This window comes from Pinus tabuliformis, chromosome 8 (assembly GCF_031772625.1).
Source record: "Pinus tabuliformis cultivar Carrire ecotype Pingquan chromosome 8, CPIR1, whole genome shotgun sequence".
Taxonomy (NCBI): Eukaryota; Viridiplantae; Streptophyta; class Pinopsida; order Pinales; family Pinaceae; genus Pinus; species Pinus tabuliformis.
This window is the reverse complement of record NC_142294.1, coordinates 1,652,451,875-1,652,479,070: the sequence shown is the minus strand read 5'-3', so window position 1 is coordinate 1,652,479,070 and position 27,196 is coordinate 1,652,451,875. Positions and strand designations below refer to the sequence as shown.

The following is a 27,196-nucleotide window of genomic DNA, read 5'->3' as shown; positions in this document are numbered from 1 at the left end:
AGAGCTCCGTGAGGATGTCAATAACCTACTCATTAGGTCTGATGTGTTGAGGCCTTATTGCTCCCCGTTGTACCATATCTCGGATAAAGTGGTACTTGATATCAATGTGCTTGGAGCGGTTGTGTAACACGAGATTCTCTGAAAGGCGAATCCCACTTTGCTTGTCGTAGTAGATCACAATGGTATCCAACACGTGCTCAAATAGCTCACTGAAGAGCTTTCTCAACCAAATAGCTTCACAACACGACATACTGGCTGCAATACATTCGGCCTCGACGGTGCCTAGAGCAACCGATTTTTGCTTCTTGCTCATCCAAGAAATCGAAGCAGACCCCAATGAGAAGCAACATCATGACGTGTTCTTTCAATCCACCACACTGCTAGCCCAGTCAACATCAATATATCCATGTAGCCTCAAATTCCCGACAGTGTATCTCAACCCATAGTTGATTGTGCGACGAAGATATCTTAAGAGATTCTTAGCAACAATCCAATGTATGTGATGAGGCTCAATCATGAATTGACTCAACGTATTCACAACGAAACATATGTTCGGTTTAGAGTTTACCAAGAACATTAGGGCCCCCACAAGTTTTCTATACTTGGAAGGGTTTGCCAATTCGGGCCCAACAACACTTCCACATAACTTCTTGAATTTGAGTCCCATCGGAGTAGACACAAACTTGGAATCCACCATCCCACATTTCTCGATCAACTTCACAATGCATTTTCCTTGACAAAGGAAAATCTTGCTTGGCTTTTGCCAGACCTCCAGGCCTAGGAAATAGTGCATTAGTCCTAGGTCCTTCATCTCAAATTCCCAAATCAACTCCCTCTTGCATTGATAAATGAGAGGGTCCGCACCAGTCAGAAACAGATCATCTACATAAAGGACCAGAATGAGAGGCATGCGCTTTTCAACCTTGAAGTATAGGTTTGGATCAAAATAGCTCCTTGTATATCCCAACTTCATAAGATAGCTATCAATTCTCTCATACCAAGTGCTAGGGGCTTGCTTTAACCTACATACATGTGTCCTTCAATCTTGTACTTCAAACCCCTGAGGTTGTTCCAAGTAGACTTCCTCCTTAATTGAGCCATGCAAGAAAGCAGTCTTGACGTCCATTTGATGTAGGCTCCATCCATGAGTGGTAGCGAGAGCAATAATAAATAGGAGAGTGGTTTATCAGGCAACCGGTGCAAATATCTTGTCATAGTCCACTCCTTCCTTTTGAGAGAAGCCTCGAGCAATGAACTTGGCCTTATATTTTTCAGCACTCCCATAAACTCCATGTTTGATTTTGTAAAGCCATTTAGAGGTGATCACAAACTTGTCCTTAGGTTTAGGCCCCCATATCCCAAACATCATTTTTCATGATCGATTCATACACCTCATACGTCGCATCCTTCCAGACTTGGTGCTTTAAGGCTTCTTCGAATGTGCATGGCTTAGATTGAACAATAGTACTCATAGCAACCAAATATCCTTGGTACCTGTTCGACTTCTTACTTTCGTGAAATGTCCCTCTTGGAGCAGTATGTCTTTCAACATATTGAAGAGTATCTTTGAGCCATAGGGATCGTTTCCTTGAGGTAGAGGGATCACCAAGAGGTGGATCAATAGGATCCATTGGGCCATCAACATCGGGCATAGGCTCATCAGTCGGAGGTTCATCCTGTTTTTCAGTAGCATCATCATTGTCCTTCCTTGGGATGGGGAGATCTCTTGCTTTCCCAAGGGCAATATCTTCAACAATGGTGACTTCATGACTTATTTCCACTTCTCTTTGACAAGGCACGTAGATTCTATATGCCTTTGAATTTTCAATGTAGCCAATGAATATAACCTTCTTCCTTGATGCTTTGAACTTATTTCTTTCCTATTTAGGCACATGAAAATACACGAGACAACCAAATATTATGAAATGAGAAACATCAAGTTTCTTACCAGTGAAGACCTCCTCGGGTGTCTTGAAATCCAATGCTTAATGCGGGCTCATATTTTGAACATACATGACAGTGTTGGCAACTTCTCCCCATAAGAAATTTGGTAGGCCTTAATCATGGAGCATGGCACGAGTGGCTTCGATGATGGTTCGATTCTTCCTTTCAGCGATGCTATTTTGCTCAGGAGTGTGTGGAACAATTGTTTCCCTCTTAATGCTAGCCTCTCTGCAAAAGTCACTGAATTCATTTGATTCATATTCTGTTCCATTGTCGGTCCACAATATCTTGTTCTTCTTCCCTATTTGATAACTGTACTTTCTAAATCATTGTGGATTTGTTTGATGATTGTATGAAGTATTGATGTGCTTATCAAGTGGTGACAGTACATCTCTCCTTGTATTTTTCTGACTTTATCTTGTAAAATCTAGGAGGGATTTTAGTGGAGAACCCCCCCTTGAAAATATTTTTTGAAGATTGTTGAGGGATATAGGGAGGTAATATAGGGTTTGTAGTGGACTACCCTAGTTATCTTTCTATAGGAAAAAGTTTTAGGGTTTGTAGTGGCTATGCTAGGGTCTATCCGATATGCATTTGTTATTTTCTTTCAAGAAAGTTCATGGTTAGACGTCATAAGTCCAAAAAATATATTAGGCACTAGTCTTATCTCCCCTTAGTAAATTTCTAAAATCAAAATCAACCTTTTCTTTATTGTTATAGGGTTAGATTAGGGTTTATTTGCAATCATTCTTTAATTTCATCCATAGTTAGGTAATAGTCTAGGGTTTAAGTAATACTTGTTGTCATTATTGTATTGCTAATTGAATTTTTGACCATCTGGGCTTGATGTCTTGCATTGTTAGGGCCATTATGCATTCTTTATATTTTAGAAAATAATTGTTTGTAAAATCATAGTTTAATTTGCATTTTGAACCCTAGTTTAGCTATTGAAAGTGATGATTTATTTTTGCTGTTATGAACTTGATATATTCCAAAAGAGTTTCATTCTTTCACACAAGTTTTGCATAGTCGTAGGTTTTTTCTTATATTAATAGTGATTAGGGTACCCTTTTGGCCTACTCTCACTTGCAAACATCACAAATTATTTTGGACACTTAACTCACATATATTTGGAAATTGCTTTGATTAAACCATAACGTTTCATCATGAATATTGAATTTAATGTTGGTATGTTTGAGTAACTAATATAGGAGGTTGTAGATTTGATCCCGTCTTTCTATAGGATTCTTTAAAGATGCTAGGGAAGCCTCCCTTGTGTTGGATTTTATTCTTCTCTAAAATGACGAGAATGATTACTAAGCTGATAGTGGTATCACTTTTGTGTTAACTTGTCTATTCCCTTGTGATAGGCTTTGCACTAAGGTGCATGATTTTGTGGTAAGAATATGAAAGAAACTAATTGGCAACATGGGAAAAAATATTGGAAAACTTTAAAACTTTTCATTCTTTTTAGTATTTTAAATATCTATAGTGACAAAAACATTAAAGAAATACATTGCAACATTTTGATGGAAAAGAAATAGATATAGAAGATGTATAAGATCATTGCCAATTTTCAAATGAAACGTCACACATCAATGCCTAAGTCACCTAGCATGATAACGCATAACACAAAGGACATGGAAATACGAGTATTCGACACATGACACAGTGTCCTTGAGAACCGACACAGAGGACACAAAAATACGAGTATCCAACATCTGATACGGTTAGTTCCCAATCATATCAAGGTATACCAACCTTTATGTAGGAAAAGTTTAGGGTATCTTTCTATGGGAAATCGATTGTCACAAAAATACGAGTATCCAACATGTGACAACGTGATGATGATACAAATTCAATTATAAATTATACTTGCAATGATACAACTAGTACTTCCTACTACATCAATGATGATAAATTGAGAAACACACAATAAATTAAAACCATAAATTGTAGTTTTCTTATTAAGTCATCAAAATGAAAATGCTTTATAGATATTGTCTTAGTACTGCTATAGGTGGGAATGCTAATGGCAAATACTAAATAGTGTAGACACTAATCGTAGATCAATATGGAATAATCTCATAGCTCACAACTCTTAGTAACCCCCATGTTATTAACATCAAAATTAGCATCATTGCCACCACTATTTCTGCATCTACTAGCGTGCAGGGTGACCCGTCAAGAGGATCACCGTCACCAAAAGTGATCGACTCTAGCACTGATTCATTAAGATCCAAGTTGGCCAATGCCAACTCAATTGTGTTGTCCAAACCCATATCATTAGGAAACACATCCCACATATTTTTCTTTCCTGTCCACCAATTTTCCCTTGCAAATAATAAGGTTGGTGTGCACATACACCATTGTCTCTGTCTTGGATTGTTCAAGCCAAGACTTCTTCAAACTATATAGGTTCCTATATGTGTTCCAATTCTTATCTCACAACAAGTGGATGAAGTATCTTGAGAGAGGAGCCTAATGGCTAAACGCTGCAGAGGAGGGCATGTTGCCCCATGATTTGCCCACCAAGCATAAGGCTTCTTAGTCCCCCTATCTCTATTCACAACATAGCCTCCGAATCTCCTAGTGCCAGTGGAATACTCTACAAAGGTATTCTCCACTTTATCAAGGGATGCTCTATCTTGATATGTCTATCTAAATGCATCTTTCATCCCCTGTGGACTCTCAACGCCCATGTGAGGAGGGAATTTGCGTGAAAGGCCACCATTGAGCCATTCCTAAGTTGCATGAAACGCCGAAACGTCTAGAAGTTTCCGAAACAGGGATGGCCAGAAACACAACCCCCAGAAAATGGAAATGCGACCGAAACGTCATTTATATATATTATAAATTGTCAGTATTAAATAAGTTATAACAGATTATTTTGCAAGAAAAGAAAGAATGAGACATATAAATGACAATTTAGAAGCAAATCCAAATTTATATAAACTCCAACAGATTATTACATGATACAAATATCCAAAATTAGCCTTTATAGATGAGTATTTACATCCAAGACTCTAAAATCAACCTTTATATGTGAGGCTATATGTGCTAAATTTGAAATAAAACATGAACTAAAGACAATCATGGCTACATTAACATATCATTACTAATGAAAGTCCTCATCCTCATCAACAAAGATAGAACAAGATGCTTGTTCGACAAAAAACTCCTCATCCTCATCAACAAAGATAGAATAAGATGCTTGTTTAGCAAAAGAGGCAACTCTACTAGTGCTTCTAGTTGCACTTGCATCACCACTGGCACAAATATCAAGAGCAGAAAGAAAGAGCTCTAAATTTGGACATTTTGCATCCACATCCTATTCTTTATGAGGTTCACTTGTACATTCGTCACCCTTACGAGACACAAGGCGTAAGTTTGAATGCACATATACAAAGTCCTCTGCGTTCTGCGATCCCAACATGTTGCGCTTCACACTATGGATGAAACTGTAGGTGCTCCAATTCCGTTTTGTTGATGAAGAGCTTGCCACTTGTGATAGAATACGAGTGGCAAGACTTTGCAAATGAACACCACTTGCCCCATGACAAGTCCACCACTTAACTCGGTCCATGGTCCTCCTCTCATCCAAAGCTGATATGTCTGCAAAATGCTCTAATCCAACAATAAAACAGACAAATTCTTGGCTTACATTAGTTTGTAAAGACGCTGGAAATATCCTCTGAAAGGCTTTCTTCACTCCATTGGCCACCTCCTTGTCCTTATGTGGAGCCTTCCTCTTCCCATTCCCTTTAGCAATGAATTCTTCATCATAAAATTTTGGATTCAGAGCGTGTGCCAAAATTTGAAATGGAGTGTTGAAGCTATTCCACCTGGTAACAATAATGGACCTCACTTGTTCAACAAAATCAAAATCCACAAAAAGAAGAGTGAGAGGCTCCTGTGTAATAATTTCCACAATTTTTTCAACCATGGTATCCATGCCATGATAAACCTCTCGTGAGAAAGGTTTCTCTGTGTCTGCAACTCGAAGAAGATCAACTGCAGTTGATGTGAACTTGAGCAAGAAATCAATCTTGCTCCACCATTCTTCATCAACCAACACCCTCCTCACCATACTTCCCTTCTCTGAATCTGCCTTTCTCCACTCAACCCAAGTTGGACCCACCATCATACTCATTAGTGCATTTTTAACATCAACAAAGCGACAACATGATGAAGTTTGAGGCATATCGTGTCTCAACAACTCCAATTTGGAGTATTCTCGATATATTGCTTGAGATTGGTGGTGGTAGGTGATGAATTTTATAATTTCCCTTGCATGCCCTATGACTTACTTAATCCATTTTGTTTTTGCCTCAATCTCTTATAAAATTAGATTCAAATTGTTGACAATGCAAGGAGTCCAAAATATGTGATTGTATCTACTCTCAATAATCAAGCCTGCAACTTTGCAAACAAGTCCATTATCTGTGATAACTTGCACAATATTTTCTATCCCTACTTGTTCAATAGCAAAAATTAAAATATCAGCAACAAACTTACTATCCTTTATCTCAACCAAACAATCTCTTGCTTTGATGAACATGGCTCCTTTTGGTGATGATGCAATGACATTAATCATAGGCATGTGTCTTGTATCAGTCCAGCCATTTGAGATAATAGAAATCCGTGTACTACCCCTTGAGCTACGAATTGGTTTTAGAACATTATCAAGAAGTTGCCTCTCTTTCTTCAGTAAAACTGTTTTGACTTTTTCATAGTTTGGGCCCTTGTAACCTTGAGGAACTTTGTTAATCGCTCTCATCAAATCTTGCCAATATGGAGTCAAACCACATTAAAGAGGATGCCACAAGCAAAGATGGCCCTTGCCATTCTTGAGTCAACTTCTTCTCTCCCTTGACTATCAAGCATTTTCACCAATCCACTGTTTTGAATTGGAGTTGATGGCTTTGATAACTCTGCTTCCACTTCTAGTGCCTCCTCTTTCTTGCTTCTTGAATAATCCTTTGCTCAACACTATCAGACATGTGAGGATTGGTAATGCTCATGCCGATTTTGCTTCTTTGAACCATCAACCTTTGAGCACATCGCTCTCTTTCTTGAATCTAGCCCTCACCTCTGCATTTTTGATATGTGCACACACATCATTACCTTTATCTCTTCATGCAAAATGTGAGTCTTCACTCTTGTGTAAGAGCCCTTGAAGGTCTTTTCATTTTTGCATAAATTGCACTTACATTTCCATCTACCACCAGAACCCATCTGCTTCACTTTGTTAACATACTTCCATAAAGGAAATATCAATGTTGCTTGGGAGCGGGAGCGGGAGCGAAAACGGGAGCGGGAGCGACCATTTTCAGAAGCTCTCGGTTTGGGAGCGAATCCGGGAGCGATTTTTTAAAAATATATATATTTTTATATTTTTTAATTTTTGATACATATATGTCAACAAAAACATGTAGAATGATGAATTAGACATAAAAAACATAAAAAAAACATAGATTGATCATTGAACCATATCACATCAATCATCTAGAAATTATAATCGTCATCAACCATGTCCACAAGTTAGTAAAATACATATTACAACTGCAACATATTGAGTCTCATCATCATGAATCATGATTCATCAAATTCAATCTTAAAGTTTCAACTTCAAGCTTTCAAAATTGAAAATTTAATAACATTTATCATCATTGATCACCAAAGTTGTACTTGTAAGCTAAGTTTAACCATTACAAGAAGTAATATCTAAGATATTTCTAAATCCTAACTTCTAACTGTTAACATGATATGAAATGTTATAAATTTATAAAATGAAACATGAATAATGAAATGAAATGAAACAACTTTAGTCTTTCACGAAGCATCATATTCATAATTCACATCATTACCAATGAGTTATAATTGCCAAGGCCCAACTTCAAACTTCAAATTTTCATTGTCACAGTGATATATTGTTTACAAAAAATATCATTATGATATGAAAGAGTCAAGAGTTAAGGACTCAAAACTCAATAGTTATGAAAACTAAAGTCTAATAGAAACTAAAAGAGACAAGTAAACTGTAAATCAGAATCTACATGTGGCCCTTGCAACGAGAGTCTCCAGGAGTATAAGCAGGTCGTGGTGGTCTTCTAGGAGTCTCCCGCATAGACCGACGACCAGAACTGGAACCTCCACGTGAGGGTGTAGATGGAGGTGGCAACAGCAAAGGAACAAGACTCGGACCTCGAGCACTGCTACTGGATGGTGGAGGTGGAGGTGGAGGTGGCATGGCTGCTGCAGCTACTTCATCTTCATCCCTTACAAGTTCCTCTTCCAGTTCTTCAATATGTACAATGCCATCCTCCAAATTGTCATCCTCTGGGTGATTGTCCCAAACTTTATATGTGGGATCCTCATAAGCCCGATCACAGTAATGACTCAACAACCTCAAGTTGTAGTGCACATAAACCAGGCTTTCTGCTCGGTTTTCATTGAGTCTATTTCTTTTCACATTATGTATGTAGCTGTAGGTGCTCCAACACCTCTCTGCAGAAGAAGTATTTACAAGCTGTGAAAGAACTTTTTTTGGCAATTTTGGCAAAAGTCCATGCCCGCCATATGTTTCCCACCATGTGAGAGTATCAAATCTATCTTTGTCGTCCATTGCATGGAAGTTACCATACAAACCAGTGCCACTGAAGTATCTGCCTATTTCAAGGCGCACAACTGCACATTCCTCCCTGTCAGATACCAACTTTTCTAATGCTTCCAAATATCCTTTAGTTACCTCTGGATCTAAATGGGGTTTGGTCCTAACCCCACCCCCTGCTGCAGGTTGGCCCAACCAAGATGTAGAGTAGTATTTTGGCGTAAGGATATACGCCAAGCAATGTAGTGGAAGATTAAGCCTATTCCACCGTTCACACACACAATCATGAATCAGTTTGTACAAGTTGGGATCTCTATTATGAACAATGTCTTTTATTTCCCCCAACATGGTATCCATTTGCTCATACATCTCGCCAATCACTGGTTTGTCTGTATCTGCAAACCGAATCATGTGATAAATTGGCTTGGTGAAATCCAATACCTGCCTCACAGTTGTCCAAAACTGCCCATCAAGAGCGGCCTCCTCCACCATTTCATAACCTGCCATGTCAGCTACATTTGTAGCCCTTTCCTTTAATACCTGCCAATGTGGACTTGATACCATGCTAGCTAATGCCTCTCTTACCTTCAAAAGGCTCCTGAAGGTGAGGTAATAGCTACCAAATCTGGTCTTCGCAATCTTCAACAACTCCAATCTCGAGTGACTGCGGAAAAGGCCATGGGTATTGGTATGATTTGTAATAAATTTTATCATTTGTTTGCCTTTCTTGTACAAATCACCAATCCATTGGTATTGTTCATTTTTGTTCTTGACAATATCATGCAACAGAAGGTTCAATGTGTGAACCAAACATCCAAACCAAAATATGTTCGGGTATTTATCCTCAATAATTGCTCCCGCTGCCTTACAATTAGGAGCATTATCAGTGATGACTTGGATGACATTGTATGGGCCAATACACTCAGTTGTTTCAAGTAATGCTTCTGCAATGTTGATGGCGGTCTTGAACTTGTCTGAATAATCATGTGCAGCTAGAAAGATGGGACCACTAACAGACACAGCAAGAACACTTATCAATGGCTTGCCATTTACATTTGTCCATCCATCAGATACAATGGACACCCCATGGTCAGTCCAAGAACTTGTCATTCTATTCAAAGAATGTGATATTTTTGGTTTTTCATGATCAAGGCCAACGGTTCTTGCCTTGTCATACCCAGGGCTCTTGTATCCTTTAGGGGCATCATTTATGGCAAAAACCATTTCGTGCCAATAAGGTGAGCGAAGAACATTGAATGGTATCCCATATGCACAGAGAAACCTGTAAACCTTTGAATCCACATCATTCCTACACCCCTCATCAAGGAAATCTGATATGGTTCTACGCCTTAAAGATGATGACCTTGTGCCTCCATATCCACTGCCTTGGGAGGATGCTGAAGGAGTTCTTTGTGAGTGTGAGCTTGGTTCAAAGAAACCCCTTGATTTTTTTGATCTGTATTGGGCTTCTTCCTCTTCTCTTATGTATTTGGCTCTATCTGCCGCTGACACCGCTGTACAAATTTTGGTTCATATTTGTTTGTCTTGGGAGGATGCTGAAGGAGTTCTTTGTGAGTGTGAGCTTGGTTCAAAGAAACCCCTTGATTTTTTTGATCTGTATTGGGCTTCTTCCTCTTCTCTTATGTATTTGGCTCTATCTGCCGCTGACACCGCTGTACAAATTTTGGTTCATATTTGTTTGTCTCCATCCCATGGCCTTTTCCCGCAGAGGTGTCTTCTAGCACGGGTGTATGAACCTGTGTAATCAGTGTTGCAATGGGGGCAATGAAATTTAGTGGTTCCACCCCCTCTCCCTGTTTCAGCCCTGTTAACATATTTCCACAATGGAGTTTGGTCTTGTTTAGTTTTTTGAGGGTCATGTTCACCCTCCTCCAGCTCCTCCTCATTGGGGTTTTCACCAATTTGACTTTCTCCAGCTTTTTCATCCCCCTCTTCAGTTTGGCCCCTCCGTTTCCTACTCTCCAACACCATAATAACCATAAAAGGGACCAGGAAGAGGAAAATGCCAAGAAATATAGCCAGGTCCATGGTGTTTGATGTTTGTAGGGTTTTGATTCTTGAATCTGCAAATTAATTTAATTTAAATTTATGATTTTTAAACTCAATAAACTAAATTAAATTAACTAAATCACTACCTAACTAACTAAACTACTAAGTTACTTACCTCTGCAAGGTTGCTCCTCGTTCCTTGGCACTTGCTCCTCGCTCCTCAACACTTCCTCTTGCTCCAAACTCTTGCTCAATGAAGTCATAATGAAATTTTTTTAGGCTCATTGGGCTTTTAAAACCAACTTTTTATATATATATATATATATATATATATTTTTTTTTTTAATTATTTTTTTTAATTTATTATTATTATTATTATTTTTCACGTCCGCGTTTTTTTTGTTGTTGTTCTTTCTTAATTTGATTTCTTCTCCTTTTTCTGCTGGATTGCTCCCGGCCTGAGTCGAAGCGCTCCCAGAGCGATTTTTTACGCCCGGGAGCGATCGGGGAGTGATCGCTCCCCGATCGCTCCTGGGCGTTAAAAATCGCTCCGAGAGCGACGGAGCGATCGCTCCCCGAAATGATCTCGAACAAGGCAGGGAGCGTAAATTTTTTTTAGGGAGCGCAGTCCCGAGCCACTCCGGCCCGGAGCGCGCTTCGGGAGCGGGTTCGGGGGGGGGGGGGGGCACTCCCCCGCAACTATGGATAATATTTTTGTTGCCTGCTTGCTTGAGTGGATTTAGGGGCACTTGAAACACAACTTTGAGAAGCCATGATTGCTGCAAAATTTGCAATAATGCAAAATGAAAAACTCACCCACTCTCTAAAACACAGACTACTTGCTGCTGCTATAGGAAGCTCTTCTTGCAAAACAATGTGTGAGGAATGAGTGAATGAAGTGCCTTTGTAAAGAAAAGAAGAGGCTCATAGGGCTTCTAGAGAATTCCATTTGTAATTTTTTTATTAAATTTAGCTAACAACCACATAAAAATTAGTTTATTAGTTTGTTTTGGTGTTAGATGGGGTCCACACCTTCTTCTGACTCCTTGAGATGGCCGAAACTCAACTGAAACACTGCCAGGTGTAATCTCGGCCTGTTGCGGCTGAAACTCAACTGAAACACTGCCAGGTGTATCGTCCGGTGTTTCGGAATCGTGAAACGCCGTAGGGTACGACCGACAACATTTCGGTGCCGTTTCAAGCCCGTTTTGGCATTTCGGGCCGTCCCTAGTACTTGTACGCCACTAATTTTGGTGTTTCCTGCAACATAGAGCCATTCATTGTTGTAGTGTTTGGTATTCAATGAGTGAGCCAAGCAATTCAAAGGTGTGCAGGTCTTGTCCCACCTGTTGACAAGTAAGAATATCTTGTATGATGGTGAAAAAGGCCTCTTGTTGATGTCTCATATTTAGGGCACTCATTCTAAAAGATAATGGTCTTCATAGAGACAATCATGAAATCCCACCCCTTGTAAGCCTCTCCTAGGATGGATTGGTCTATGTTTGCAAATCATAACAAAGCAATGATAGGGTCCACAATCTTAATAGTAAGTTCTACCCTCTCCACCAACCATCTAACAATGTATCCTTGACCTTTTTGAGGCCGTGCCTCTCTCCAAAAAGACCAAAACTCTGAAATAACCATTGCCCCAAGAGTGATGTTGATCTCCTCCTCAACTTCTTAAGCATGTTGAATGAGGAGGCAAATTGCATATCTGCAATCTTTAAAAATGATAGTTATGTGTATTCTTTGTAGACTGTGAGGGCATTGGTATGATTTTGTACAAAATTGTGCGTATTGCATGCAACCTCAGTAAGATTTCTGATCCATGCTACATCATACGCAATATGTTTAAGTGCTAAATTAAAAGAATGGACAATGTAAGGTGTCCAAAATATTTGTGGATATTTGTCTTCCATAATCATGCCAACAACCTTGCAAGAAGGTACATTTCTGTAGTGATTTGCACAGTAGAATCAACACATCTTCAATAACTTAATGAACATATCAACCATATATTTTGCATCCGTGTATTTTCCAAGAACATCCACTACTTTCAAGTTTCCAAGAACATCCACTACTTTCAAGAAGATTGGTCCATTCAAGAAAGACACCGCGAAGAGTGGATGGTGTGCAACATTTGTCGATCCATCAGAAACAATACTAACTCCAAATGGTGGCCATGATGATTTAATAGGGTCTAGCTTTTTATTCACATGTCAGGTAACTTTGATCAACACTTAAATCCTCCACTAAGGCCCGACTCTTGAGTCTCAAGATTACATAATATGATATAATAAATTGTTCTCTTGCTCAAATTGGAGTCTTTTGCTCAGTGAATTTGTCTCCCAAATTGGACTCCATAACTTGTGTACTAGAGTTTTTGTTTGTTGACAACATTTTTGAATTATCTTCTTGGCTCTTCATTTATCTTAGAGTGCAATCTTCATGCAGTGACGAAAACAAATTATGATTTTCTCCTCCTCATTTCAATGCTATTGATTTAAGATGATATTTCGCGAGTTTTTGACTTCTAGGGCTTTTACTTTGGTGAAGTTGGCAATTTCCATTGAATCCAGATAATAATAGTGAATCAATCCCCACTCCACAATAAATCTGTCAGTGGGGAGGAGAACAATCGATTTCCCATTCGACAATAAATCTATTAATCTAAGTCACCGCATTCATGTTCGAGTTCTCGACGACTTTGAAGTTCGAATAAAGTTTGTCAGTAAAAATTTTGAAGATAAAGTTCAACATTAAGTTCGACATATATATATATATATATATATATATATATATTAATTAAAAGTTAAACACATATGCGGGAAATAAAAATAACATTGCCAAGTAGCCAACATGATTAATCATTAAACGAATGCAATGATTTAGCCTACATGTTTCGATGGTTTCCTTATCATCATGTTTCATGAATTTTTGATTTGGATTGTTGGAGGAATAAGACTTAGTGACAAAAGAATAAAAACTAAAAAATTCCCAGCAAGTCACCCATCCTAGTACTACTCTGGCTCGAGTGTGCTTAACTACAAAGTTCTCATGAAACATGATGCAATAATGTTGGTGTGATCCAAGTTGTTTAAGAATTGCAACTTCATGAGTGACAAAGGAATGTCATGATGTGTAAGAGAAATATTGCAGAAAAACATTACAAAAAGAACTGAGAATAGGGCATAATGCGTAAGAGAAATATTGCAGAATTTTTTTTTAAATATCACTTAGAATATGGCACCATGCGTAAGAGAGATATTGTAGAAAAGCAAAAATGAACTCAAATATTTATTTAATTGGTAATATACCATGAGACTACTTTGTTGGAAAAACATGATTTGCTCCCAGTGAAGTCCCGTATTTATACTTTTTATGGGTGTCTTTCAACCGAGAGTCATTCCCTTCTACATTTCAAAATACCATGGGTAAATAGTAAATACCATGGTTTACAAAATCCATCGATGAATACCATGGGTGAAGATCACACATTACGATGGTAAAAATTAAATCATCGTGTGATTCAAATACCATGGGTAAATACCATGGTTTACAAAATCCATGGGTGAATATGATAGTAAAACCTAAATTGTAATGCGATTAGATTCTCAATTCACTATTATTTTATTTTGTTTTCTTTTTCTTTTTATCATGCATGTTACAAACATAATCTATGATTTTAAAAACATTGATAGAAAAATAATTATTAACTATGGTAATTATCATCCACTTGGATCAATCCTCCCACGTTAGGAAGCAATGGTTCCCATTGCGTCAGTTCCTTCATTAGATGGGAAAGTTTTTAGCTGAACTTGGTTCTTGGTCAACCACTTGGCTCGGTGAAGAAGCTCCCTTGCATTAACCACTTGATACTGTTGGATGTTTTGCTGGTGAGTACCATTCATTTTGATGTCCATAATCCCTTAATTGTAGCTTGAAACTTATACAAAACCTGGTAGTGGTCATGTCGTTGTTTGTAGTTGCCATGGGCCTTTGGTAGGGCATCATGAACCTGTTGTTGGAAGTGTTGAAATTGTTCAACAAATTTGGTTGCTCGATGGGAGTACTTGGTTGGTGAAGATGCAAGCTGAAAAGTGAAATACACGGGGACTGTCAGCTGGAACCTTAAACATGTTTGAAAAGGGTTAATAGAGTTGTAAAGAGCTCTGTTGTAGCCAAGCTGAACATATGGAAGGCTCTAATCCTGTGTAAGTGGATGTGTGACTTAGAAGTGTAGGGGCGCCTTTGTAGGCGAGGTGAGTATATCTCTGGGTCCTTATACAAGTTTGTCCACTTACTTGTGTTTTGTAAAGAGAGCTTGTATTGAAGCTGTGGTGGTTGCTGTGACTTGTTGTTCACGTTTTGATTGAATCATGGAGAGGACAAACTTAGAAGTATGAGAGACTGCCTTCTTGCATTGTTTTGCAGTAGTCAGAACTACTTTTGGTATCCTATAGAGTTGATCACCCAGAGTAACAACGACACTACGGGGTCAAGACATACAACATAATGTTTCCACATATAAGGTTGTCCTAAAAGAACATCACAAACTTCAAGTGGGACAACATCACACAGTGCCGCGTAATATGCGTGATAAAAGCAAAAAAAAAATCATAATAGTGAACTGAGAATCGAATTGCATGATGATTTAGTTTTTACTATCATATTCACCCATGGTATTTGAATTGCACGATGATTTAATTTTTACCATCGTAATTTGTGATCTTCGCTCATGGTATTCACCCATGGTTTTTGTAAGCCATGGTATTTTGAAATGTGAAAGTGGATGACTCGGTTGAAAGACACCCATAAAAAGTCTAAATATGGGAATTCACTGGGTGCAAAGGATGCTTTTTCTCATAATGTAGTCTCATTGTATATTACCAACTAAATAAATATTTGAGTTCGTTTTTGTTTTTTGGCAATATCTCTCTTATGTATGGTGCCATATTCGGAGTTATCTTTATAATGTTATTTTGCAATATTTCTCTTATGCATTGTGCCCTATTATCAATTCTTTTTGTAATGTTTTTCTGCAATATTTCTCTTACGCATTGTGACATATTCCTTTGTCACTCACGAAGTTGCATTTCTTAAACAACTTGGATCACACCAACGTTAATGCATCAAATTTCATGAGAAATCTGCAGTTAAGCGTGCTTGAGCCAGAGTACTACTGGGATTGGTGACTTACTGAGAATTTTTTAGTTTTATTCTTTTGTCCAGTGTTGCGGGGGAGCGCCCCCCCCCCCCCTCGCTCCCGCTCCCGATCCGCGCTCCGGGCGGGAGCGACTCGGGAGCGGGTCGGGAGCGCGCTCCCTTTCGCTCGGGAGCGATTTCGGGAGCTCGCTCCCTAAAAAAAATTTCGCTCCCTGCCTTTTCGGGAGCGTTTTCGGGAGCGTTTTGCCTTTTTTGCATTTTTTTTTTTGTAGTAATGTTCGAAATGCAATTTTTTTTGAAAGAAACAAATAGTTTTTGAGTGGGGCAACTTAATGATCAAGTCTAGGCCCTAGTATTGATATGCTATTCATGGTAATGTTAAATTCTTAAAGTAAAAGTGACATTTTCTTTAATTTTCATTTTCATCCTTTTACTTAAATTTTTAACATTACCATGAAATGACTCAGGATGTTTGAGAGTGGTTTCGTCCTCATTGGATTTCATATGGAGAAAGTAGAATTTTAGATTTCATTCAAAATCCAGCAGACTAATCAGTTTTTCAGGTTTTCAGGATTGGGGGATTGCAATGTTTCCATTGAATTTTGTCATGTATTAGGGTATGGAACTCATATTTAATCAAGAGTACCAATCCCTCTATGTACCTTGATGTTAGTGACATTGGTTGTCGAACTCCTCTATCATGACCCTTCTAAAAATGTACGCATCACTCAAACAAAATCTTGACTTGACATGCTATGCTTTTTCTATCTTATGTTAATGCTTAGAGGGTGATATTAATGACAAAGATCCCTATACAGATACAAAGGTAATGACAAAGATACCTCTGGATATTAATGCTTGGAGGGTGATATTAATGACAAAGATCCTGATTTTGCAACAAGACTAAAAAATTAGACATTTCTCGTGGTGGCAAGAGGCCCAAGCATAAGAAATAGATAATAGATTTACTTCTCTTTTCTAGTTTCTAGTAGCTTTTATAACTATTGACTCTTTCATATTTATTATGATATTTTTTTAAACAATATATGACAATTTAAGTTTGAAGTTGGCAATTATAACTCATTAGTAATGAATTATGAATATGATGCTTCATGAAAGTTGAAAGTTGTTTCATTTCATTTCATTTTATAACATTTCATTTCATGTTAGATATTATTTGTTGTAATGGTTACACTTAGCTTACAAGTACAACTTTGGTGATCAATGATGATAAATGTTATATATTGAATTTTAAAAGCTTGAAACTTTAAGATTGATGAATCATGAGACTCAATATGTTGTATGTTACTATGTTACTAACTTGCGGACGTGGTTGATGAAGATTATAACTTCTAGATGATTGTTGTTATATGGTTCAATCTATGTTTTTTTATGTTTTTTATGTCTATTTCATCATTCTACATGTTTTTGTTGACATATATGTATCAAAAATTAAAAAATATAAAAAATATATATATTTTTAAAAAATCGCTCCCCGATTCGCTCCCAAACCGGGAGCTTCTGAAAATGGTCGCTCCCGCTCCCGCTTCCGCTCCCGCTCCCCGCTCCCGCTCCCGCTCCCAAGTAACATTGCTTTTGTCACTCTCTAAGTCTCATTCCTCCAACAATCCAGATCAGTGGTATCAGAGTGGTCTGCTCTTGTCTATTTTTTTGTGCATGTCCCCAACGAGGTCAGGGTACAAGGAGGTCAGACTCAAACTATTGCAACCTTTGCAAGAGAGTTCTCACTGACCCTGAGAACCTCACATGGCTGACAAAAAGAGAAATGACAAGCAGAAGATACTGTCAAACTGTTGCTCAAGGAAGCACGTGCATGACAAAGGAGTGAGTTGATGGACAGTTTCGTCGAGATCGTCTGATGACTCTCAACAAAGGTCGAAAATCTTTGACAAGTAGAGATTTTGGAAGCTCGACACACTTCCAGGTACATCTTAAGTTTGATATCCCCCTAATCTAAGGAACAATAGACACAAAAAGCTTTAGGAAAATTTAAATAAATATTAACTATGGTAATTATCATCTTCCCAGATCAATTTTATAAATATATATAAAAATCGTATATTATATATATAACTATAATGAAAAAAATAAATTATATAAATTTAAATTGAAACTTTAAATTATTACGTAAATAAATTCTTTTACATATAAATATATTAAAATTCACATTTATTATATATAAATAAGCTATATAAAGGCAGACCATGTTTATTAAAAGTTATGTAAGCAATGGTTTTTACATACTATGACTTGGACGTCTTTGCATTGGTGCTGGGTGGCTTCATTGTGCAAATTTTGACAGTCGTCTTTGCGTTGGTGCTAGGCGGCTTCACTGTGTAGATCTCGACACTGCAGATTTTGACAGTCACCAACTCACCATTACAAACAACTAAACCAAAACAATCAATGTTAGATGTATTGTCATTCTCTGGAGTCTAAGCTTCTCAGGTTGCACAGTCAGGAGACTAGTCATGATTCCAACCAAGGCTTCAAGAAACAATGATGGTGAGCCACAAGAAGGAAAATTGGGAGTGGAATGCCAGCGATGTGGTGTTTAAAAATTACATTTTAGTCCAAGATTAAACCCTAGTTGAATTTTACAGGCGAATTTAAACAAATAAATTCGAATTGGTTTAAGGTTGATGGATTTCGAATTTCAACCTTGAAATTCACTGAACCTGGTGACTTAGCTGTTAATGGGGATGACAACAATCAATTTTCCTTCAAAGCAATGGAAGATGCTGAATTTTGCTTCTGCTCTCATTCCCATGCTTCTCCTTTTCAAAATGAAACAAAAAAATGCTGAAAGGAGGATTTCATAGACATCTTCTGGACCTGATGATTTTCATTGACTGGTGATTTTTTGGTTATACATTCTGATATTTTTTTTTTCTATGTGATATATTCAAAGCTCGGAAAAATGAGAATTTTGTCTGTGATATTATTAATGAGCTGAGAGAATCACCACATATTGCCATGTCTGCTATATATTATCAATATTTGGAACACTAGCATATACATTGAAAGATAACATTGCAATTCCAGGAAGGATGCTTAGTGAAATGGTTAACCACACTTTAGAAAGGTGTTGGATGCTTCAATTGCTCTCATGGGAAGACTTGATTGTCATGTTAGCTGATAATTGTTCTTTGTAGTTTGTAGAGGCATCATGGTTGTCTTGTTTTCTTTCATTCCCATTTTTATTTATAATATATCATGGGAATTTTATGTCTTTAACATAGAACAAGCAGAGTTATTGCAAGGGATAGTAATTCAATCTGCATATCTAATAAAGTGATACTAGTGTTGAATCGTTGATTATATATTGTTTTATGGCTTGTATTTTCAAGGGGATGAAGGAGAAGATGATGATGATGATGAGTATGGATCAGTGAAAAAAGGCCGTCGTAAGGGTAAAATGGTGAAGGCTAGAAAGTTGTCATTGTTAAAGTGAGTAGTCTTAAGATTCTGATTCTCTGACATTTGTTATTCTTTTGAGTAGTCTTCAGATTCTTACTCTCTGACATCCATTATTCTTTTGAGGCTTAGCATATGAAATTGTTCTTTTTATGTTATTGAAATTTGTACTCTGACCATGTTTTCAACAGAGTTTCTAGCACCGTATCCACAGTGCTTCAAAAACTTTGCAGTATTCTTGGCCTTTTGAAGGAATTGCTGTTAGTTGAGCGCCTGCTTGACAGTTCTGTCCTCCAGCTAATCAAGACAAGCCTTGCAACACTTACCATAGATAATATACAACTATTGCAATTGAAAGCTATTGGTGTAGTATGTGCGGTAATGCACATCCTCTTTTTAAGCATTAAATGAAATCATTGACTGAAACAGAGTGATGTGCATTTTTTGATTGTCTATATATATTATGTTTGGTTTGATTATTCCAGATGTTTTTATGAAAACAGGTGTTCAGCTCATATCTCCAGCACCGGACTATCATAATGGATGAAATCATTCAATTACTGTGGAAATTACCATCATCAAAGCGTAATCTTAGAAGTTACCATTTACCCGATGATGACCAGAAGCAGATTCAGATGCTTACTGCCTTATTGATTCATGTGGTTCAGTGTAGTGTTTCACTTCCTGAGCTTCCAGAAGGTGGCAGTACGACACCGGACACTGCTGATCAATCTAATAGTCCAGCTAAATGTTTTGAACCTGCGACGGAGGCTTGTATGCATTTTTGGGGAACAGTTCTCCAGCGGTGGACATCTCCGAAAGCTCATGATGGAGCTGACATTAAAGGAGTTGTTGAGAACCTTGTTTTAGATTTACTAACAACATTGAATGTGCCCGAGTACCCAGCTGCTGGGCTTTTGCTTCATGTAATTGAAAACAAACTGATAACCATTATGACCTTTTGCATTATTATTTCATGAACAGACCTGATGCGCATGTTTATTTTTTTCAGGTTTGTGTTTCACTTTTTGGGAATGCTGGTCTAAAGTCTAAAGATGCAGTTGTGCGTGGTATGGCAATTGATCTTCTTGGTCAGATCGCTGCAAGACTAAAGCATGATGCTGTGGTTTGTAGCAATGATAAGCTCTGGATCTTGCAAGAGTTGCATGATGACAAATCTGAAGGTTTTGGGCTGCAAAAAGAGAAGTGTGCAGTCTGTTTGGAAGGAAAAGGTGTAAAATTTATGATTTGTTGTGATGGATGTAAGCGCTCATTTCATGGTGATTGTATTGGGGCGACAGAGCAGGATATACTAGGTCGTGGTTCCCTTTGTCATTGCTGCCTTTGCAGGAAGCAGCTTTCTTTCCTTGGTGCTAACCTGAAAATGCATAGTGAGAATAGAGAAAGCAATCTGAAAAGTAATGCAAAGCAAACAGCTGAAGTTTCACCTCGAGCAGGAGTTGATGTTATTCAACAAATTCTTATAAATTATCTACAGGAAGTTGGATCTTTGAATGACACATGTTCTTTTGCACGGCGGTAATTTTCTTTTTCTTGAAGTTTTGTATTTTGAGTCTGTCACATTTTTCCCATTTCTTCAATTGTTTAAAAGACAATGATAAATATGGTGCAGGTTTTACTTATGTCAGTGGTATAGAGATGATCCAAACGCGTCAAAGCTGCTTGCCTACTACCATGGGAGGTTGAACTCAAAAGCTCCTGTTCAGGATTTTGGAGTTGTTGCTGCACCCTTGTCGAGGAATGTGATTGCAAGAATTTCAGCAGCATTAGGGCAACAAAGGTCTCTTGCTCGTGGATTTGATAAAATACTCGATACATTGTTGGTATATTCCTTTTTAACACATTTTCTCATAGAGCGTTGAGTTGGTTTCTAAGTAATTCTTTATATTTTTCATATTTGTAGATTTTCTTCTGATTCTATTTATCTGATGAAATACTCTTGTGTCACAGGCCAGCTTACAAGAGAATTCACCTACACCTAGAGCCAAGGCATTACGAGCAGTAAGCAATTTGTGTACTGCGAACCAGTGATATCACAAATGTATTCCTTTTTATTCCTGAGACTAAGTGTGTTTGATTTGGTTCACTTTGAATGTCTTAGGTTAGTGCAATTGTGGAAGCAGATCCTGGCGTCTTGGGTGACAAACGTGTTCAACGTGCAGTAGAGGACAGATTCCTTGATTCTGCTATTTCTGTGCGAGAAGCTGCAATGGAGCTCGTTGGTCGACATATTGCCTCTCGTCCTGATGTAGCTGTGCAGGTAAATGTGGAATTTATCTGAACATAATTATATGGCATTTCATTGGTTAATTTTTTTTGGGTCAACACCATTTGTTTTTTCATTCATCCTATCTGACCTTAGCATGCGTGTTTCAGTATTTCGATAAAGTTGCAGAGAGAATTATGGACACAGGAGTGAGTGTTCGTAAGCGTGTAATCAAGATTATCCGGGACATGTGCATGTCTAAATGTGAATTTAGAGAGCTCACTGATGCTTGTGTTCGTATGATCTCTCGTATCAATGATGAAGAAACAAGCATACAGGTATGCAATTTAAATTCAATTAAAGTGTCATATCATGCACTGAAAGTTCTGAGGTGTTCTACAGCGCATTATGACATAGATGTTGTCACATATGTGCATTAATACCTTAGAAAACATTCAAATGGTGTAGATCCATCTTAATCCGGTGTCTATCAAGGACTGATGGATCAAATTTGAGGTGTATTTTTTTTTATCATTTAATATGAGGGAATTAATACATGGCATGGAACTAAATGATAAAAAGTTACACCTCAAGGAATTTGATCCCTCTTGGTGCTTGACATATCCGGGTTTAAAATGGATCTTTTAATCACTGGTGCATATATAGAGATATTTTATCAATGTATAATAATAGCTAAAAGCAGCGATGGCACCTAGAAATACATCATATTCAAGAAGTTGTGCACCTAGAAGGGGAGATGATTCCCATGCTCCTGTACATGGTGAACTTTCTAACACTTTAAATGAAATTGAGAAAAGACAAATTTAAATTAAAACAAAAGAAAGCACTTTTTTGATGCTTGATGGCATTGAGAGAGAACATTGTTGGGGGTGAGGTGGAAAGTGTAATGGTTTCCAGATGCTCTGGATGAATGATCAAATTCGAGGGTAGTTGTGCAAGTCACTTATTTGTTTGGCCACATGTCTGGTTGTGTATTAGTTGACAGTCAGTCAGTCAGAATGAGATACATAATACAAAGCTGGATAGGGTACCAACAATTCATTTAAAGAATTATATCATTTGATGCAGGGACCCCAGTTGTCCACATGTTGTAAGTTGTAACCATCTTGAATCTCGATATACTTGTTTGTTTTCTAAGTAATATGTGAAGCCAAAAAACTAAAGAGAAATCAATGCTCAAACAATTGTTCTTGAAGATCAATAATTGTCTCTGGCCTGTGTTATAATGTTCACAAGAAAGTTAACAAAAACAATGCAATACCTTTTCAGGTCATTGTTATATCCTGCATAAATTTTTTCTGTAAATCACAGTCTTCAATGTTCATACATGTGTTGTATATGGTTAATCTAATAGTGTCAATCTATGTGCATTTTTTCATTTCCTTTCGAAATATTTCATGTTTATGAAAGCTTACTGTTTTTAAACTTCAAAGTTAGTTGGAAATTGTTATAATTTCATATCATTCTTACAGTCCTTTGTGGAAGGTATTAATCTTTTTTTGGCTGTAAGAAGAAAAAATTAGGTTTTTTTTGATTCTCCATTTTGCCCTTTTGATTTTATTACAATCTGGATGTGCTAATTACATGGCAACTGTTGCAGGAGCTTGTCTGCAGGACCTTCTACGAGTTGTGGTTTGAAGAATCAACTGATTCCCAGACTCAGTATGTTGGTAATGGAAGCACCGTACCACTAGAAATTGCAGAGCGGACTGAACAGTTAGTGGATGTTCTAAGAAAGTTAAATAGTCATCAACCTTTGATCACTATCATCAAGCGCAGTTTGGACTTTTGCCCTCAAAGCGCAAGAAGTATTGGTACAAATGCTGTGTCACAGGCTGTTGTTCGGAAACGCTGTGAATTGATGTGCCAATGTCTATTGGAGAGAATTTTGCAGGTACTATGTCAAATGAGAAATCTCTTTGGTAATATAGATTAATAAGGTTTAGATGCTCTGATGGAACACATTCATCAGTTGCTGTGCGAGATGTTAAGGTATATGTTTTGTCAGGCAGAAGAAACAAATGGTGAAGAATCAGAAATTCAGGCGCTGCCATATGTATTGGCACTACATGCATTTTGTACAGTGGATCCCACTTTATGTGCTCCTGCATCTGACTCATCACGGTTTGTGATCACTCTTCAGTCATATCTGAAGACCCAAGTATGTATTCTAAATCTAATTCAATGAATGTTCACTGTAGGATTCTGTAAATTTTTTTCATGCATACCATATGCTATTGCGAAATAAAAACTGATTAGGGGAAGTTGTTTTCGTTTCTTTGCATCAAATATTTCCTTTAACAATTAATATAAGTAATAGTGTACATATTGGGCGATTTTGACGGAAAGGAGGTTTGCAAAGCAGCTACTACAAGCCAAGATGGATTACTAATGGAAAGAACTACCCGAAATCATAATTCCTATCAAAATGCACAACATATAAAAAAAATACATCAGTCCTTAAAGTTTATAAGCCACTTGGTATGAACTGATAACAACCATAAAGTCTCAGCTTGAAGTCACAAAAGATAAGGCTCACACATAACTGTAAAAACCATTTAAGCAGCTGCTGGGTTGAGACGCACATTTGGAGAGGATTCTTTTCTGTCATTGGGGGAAGGTCCCCAGCTATCCTTAGTTGGCCTAGCATTTGGGATAGTGGGCCCTGTTGCTGCACAAACTAGCAGGCCTTGTAAAGAGGCAACAGCTAGAGGGCACAACAACACCCTAGTACAGAGGCCAACTGTCACCACAACCTAAGTCCCCTACTCTTCTCGGATTTTCATTGGTGGGAGGAGTCCCAATATTCCTCACTTGTTATAGATGTGTTTCTATGATAGTTTTGAAGTGAGGGAAGGTGGCTCATTCAATGGAAAGGTTCAGTAAATGTGCGAGCTTTGGGAGAAGCTAGTTAAAACTTTCCACGAAAGACCCCTTGAAATGAAGACTATACAAGACATAGGGTTGAGATATTTAGGAAGACATGAGCTCATCCAAGGTCAAGGTAGACGAGAGAAAAGACAATTTATGATTTACTCCAATGAGTACTAAAGCAAATGCGTTGAAGGAATCCCCAAGTTGAAGGATTAGCTTCTAGGGTCCCTCTTAGTGTGATGGCTACGACATCAAATTTCTAGACATTCCACTTTCGGAATTCCATTAAAACTTGAAGATCACTAGAGGAGACACTAAGGAAGATCTATCCAAGTGAAATTCAAAACGCCTTCCTCTAATGGATTTCTCGCCAAGCCCTGGAGAGGTGTCCTTATCTTTAAAGGGATGAGTAAAAGAGGTGAAAAATAGGTAAAAAGAAATATGAATTATCAAGTTAAGAGTGATCATCAACGATTCAAGACTAGTGTGTGGCCATTTGGAAGTTATGTTGATTTTTGTGTAGGTTGGGAGGTACTGCAAGCCTTAGTGTTCAGGGTTTGGAGGGAAAAGCACCAGAAGTAGGCTTGTGGGCTTGGAACTGTGAAAATTTCTGAATTTAACACCTCAGAAATCCCTACTGCTATTTACACCGTTAGTTTTGGACATTTGTCCCCGGACAAACCCAATGCAGGAAAATCGGTGCAACAAAAATGAGGGTTTTATTATTATGCAGTTTTCTGAATACAATTAGGGTGCCGGAAATGGCTCACCCTTCAGAGATTTTCCTTGGTAGAAGTACCTTTCTCTGGAGACAGATATTCAGGCTAATCAACAACCGGATGATTGGTCCCATAGCAACTTCGACTGTTCCTTAGCTGGACAGCGAAAGCTGCTCCAAGCTATCTTCTGGAACTGTGTCACCCTCTACGGGTCTGCGTCCCCCTCTATGGGTCTGCGTCTGCCTCTCAACTCTCAGTCTGCCCCCTCGAAAACACCACAATGCAACTCTTTCTGCCCAACGTCAGCTCTCCTAGCCTTTGCGTCTGCCAGTGCCAGCTTTGCGTCTGCCAGTGCCAGCTTTGCGTCAGTTTCTCAGCCTCCTGCGTCCCCACCGCTGGCCCTCCAAACCTCTGCGTCAGCTCTGGCTGCCTCTGCATCAACCCAGACTGCCTCTGCGCTGTCTCTCCGACACTATCTCTGCCTCTCTGCCCCTCGCTGCAACAGATCACTAATTCGATTTCTCAGCAAACCCTGCCCCAAAAAATTGAATTGACTGATCAACTTGGTATATCTCCAACTGACCCTCAAGCATCCTCTTATACTTTTCCTGTTGACGATTCAACGATCGAGATTAAGTCCCTAATCAACGACTAAGTTTAGACTTAGGGTCTCGTTAAAACTTTTAATTATTTTAATATCTCTCCATCCGGGTGGAATTTCTCCAAACGATTTCTGGGTCTTGGAGATATCATGTGCCTTAGCCTCTCCACCAATTTTCATGGCTAGAACACATCTTATGCTACCCCAAATCAACACTCCCTCTCTTAGCATGGAATGTGCTCTAGTAATGCTTCATGACAGAAATGTCACACTGATCCTTTGCATCGGTACTTGTGCTAATTTTTGGCTTGCTGCCTCACATCCCCTGCACTGCTGCTTCTTGTATTGCTGCCCATGACACTGCCGCTTCTTGTATTGCTGCCCATGACACTGCCACTGCCACAGCTACATTTGTACTGCACCTCCCTCTCAACATGCTGCATCATGCTGCTCATAGCATTGCCACTGCTAATTTCTGCACTACAACTTAGTTACCGAGAAGTAAGTAACTGACTTCCCCAAACACTGACATGCCGATCAGTCTGGAAGCCTCGTGATGCTGAAGCTACCTTTGTTGCTGTCCTGTGCTCCCTCTGTTGCCATTGCATTGCTGTAAACACCTCTATGCCTCTCGCACTACTGCAACCTCTGCTGCGCTGCTATAGACTTTTGCACTTTAGCACTGCCTTGTCGCTCCACTACACTTTTGCTGCACTCGACACCTGTCTTCATGCTATTGTCGTTAAGGGCTCCCGTAGTCGGATGTGATCCAAGAGTCTGGGCACCTCAAGGATCTTGCTCCTAGTATGTAGACCTCTTGACTACAGCTCGATGTCTCCCCACCTCTTCTCTAGAGGCGCATGAGCAGTCATGGCACAATCGTCATTAGTCTCGACCTCTTTCTCCGCCTCAGCTGGAGATGCCTTTGAATCAAAAGCTTCTCCCTTGCCTTTCTTCCTTGGGCATTGAGATGAATAATATCCCAGCTCCCCACAGTTGAAGCACTTGACATTGGAGATGTCCTTTTTCTTCTTCTTGTGAACCCCCTACTGTCCTACAGATGCTAGAGCCGCATCCTCCTCCTCCTCTTTCTTGACTCGAACTCCCTTACCACTACTCCCCGCCTTGGTCAACCTCCTGATATCTTCCCGTCGAAGAGCTGCCCACATCTCCTCCCAACTAGAGAGAGTTGCTTTGCCTAAGATGCTTTGGACAAACGTCTCCCAATCCTCAGAGATTGCATTCAGAGCAGTCCTGACCATAAAATCTGGATCTGGTGTAGACCCCACAGAAGTAAGCTGGTCGCGAATTCCTTGCAACCTGAGGAGGAAGTGATCTATCTCCTCTCCCTTTTGCATCTGATATGACCTCAGCTAATTCTCCAACAACATCTTCCGCTGCACGAAAGAGCCCTGGTATAAGGTGGTCAGGTCCTCCCACATCTCCCTTGCTGTGTTCTTCTTAGCAATATGTGGTATGACATGATCTTTGACCCCGTTTAGGATCATGCATTTCGCCTTCGCCTCGGCCTCCTCATACTTCTCATTAGTAGTTGGGTCAACTGGGATAGCTACAATTTTCAA

General features: G+C 38.7%; 1 protein-coding gene across 1 annotated transcript in view; it reads left to right on the top strand.

Moving 5' to 3' along the window:
* Positions 1 to 27,196, top strand: part of EMB2773 (PHD finger family protein) — a 269,544-nt gene that overhangs the window by 75,790 nt on the left and 166,558 nt on the right. The window contains 10 exon segments of the mRNA XM_089374269.1: positions 19,105 to 19,204; positions 19,363 to 19,549; positions 19,675 to 20,097; positions 20,184 to 20,710; positions 20,805 to 21,015; positions 21,143 to 21,193; positions 21,294 to 21,452; positions 21,569 to 21,736; positions 23,020 to 23,313; positions 23,428 to 23,580. Of these exon segments, the coding sequence (XP_089230395.1) occupies positions 19,105 to 19,204; positions 19,363 to 19,549; positions 19,675 to 20,097; positions 20,184 to 20,710; positions 20,805 to 21,015; positions 21,143 to 21,193; positions 21,294 to 21,452; positions 21,569 to 21,736; positions 23,020 to 23,313; positions 23,428 to 23,580 (2,273 nt within the window).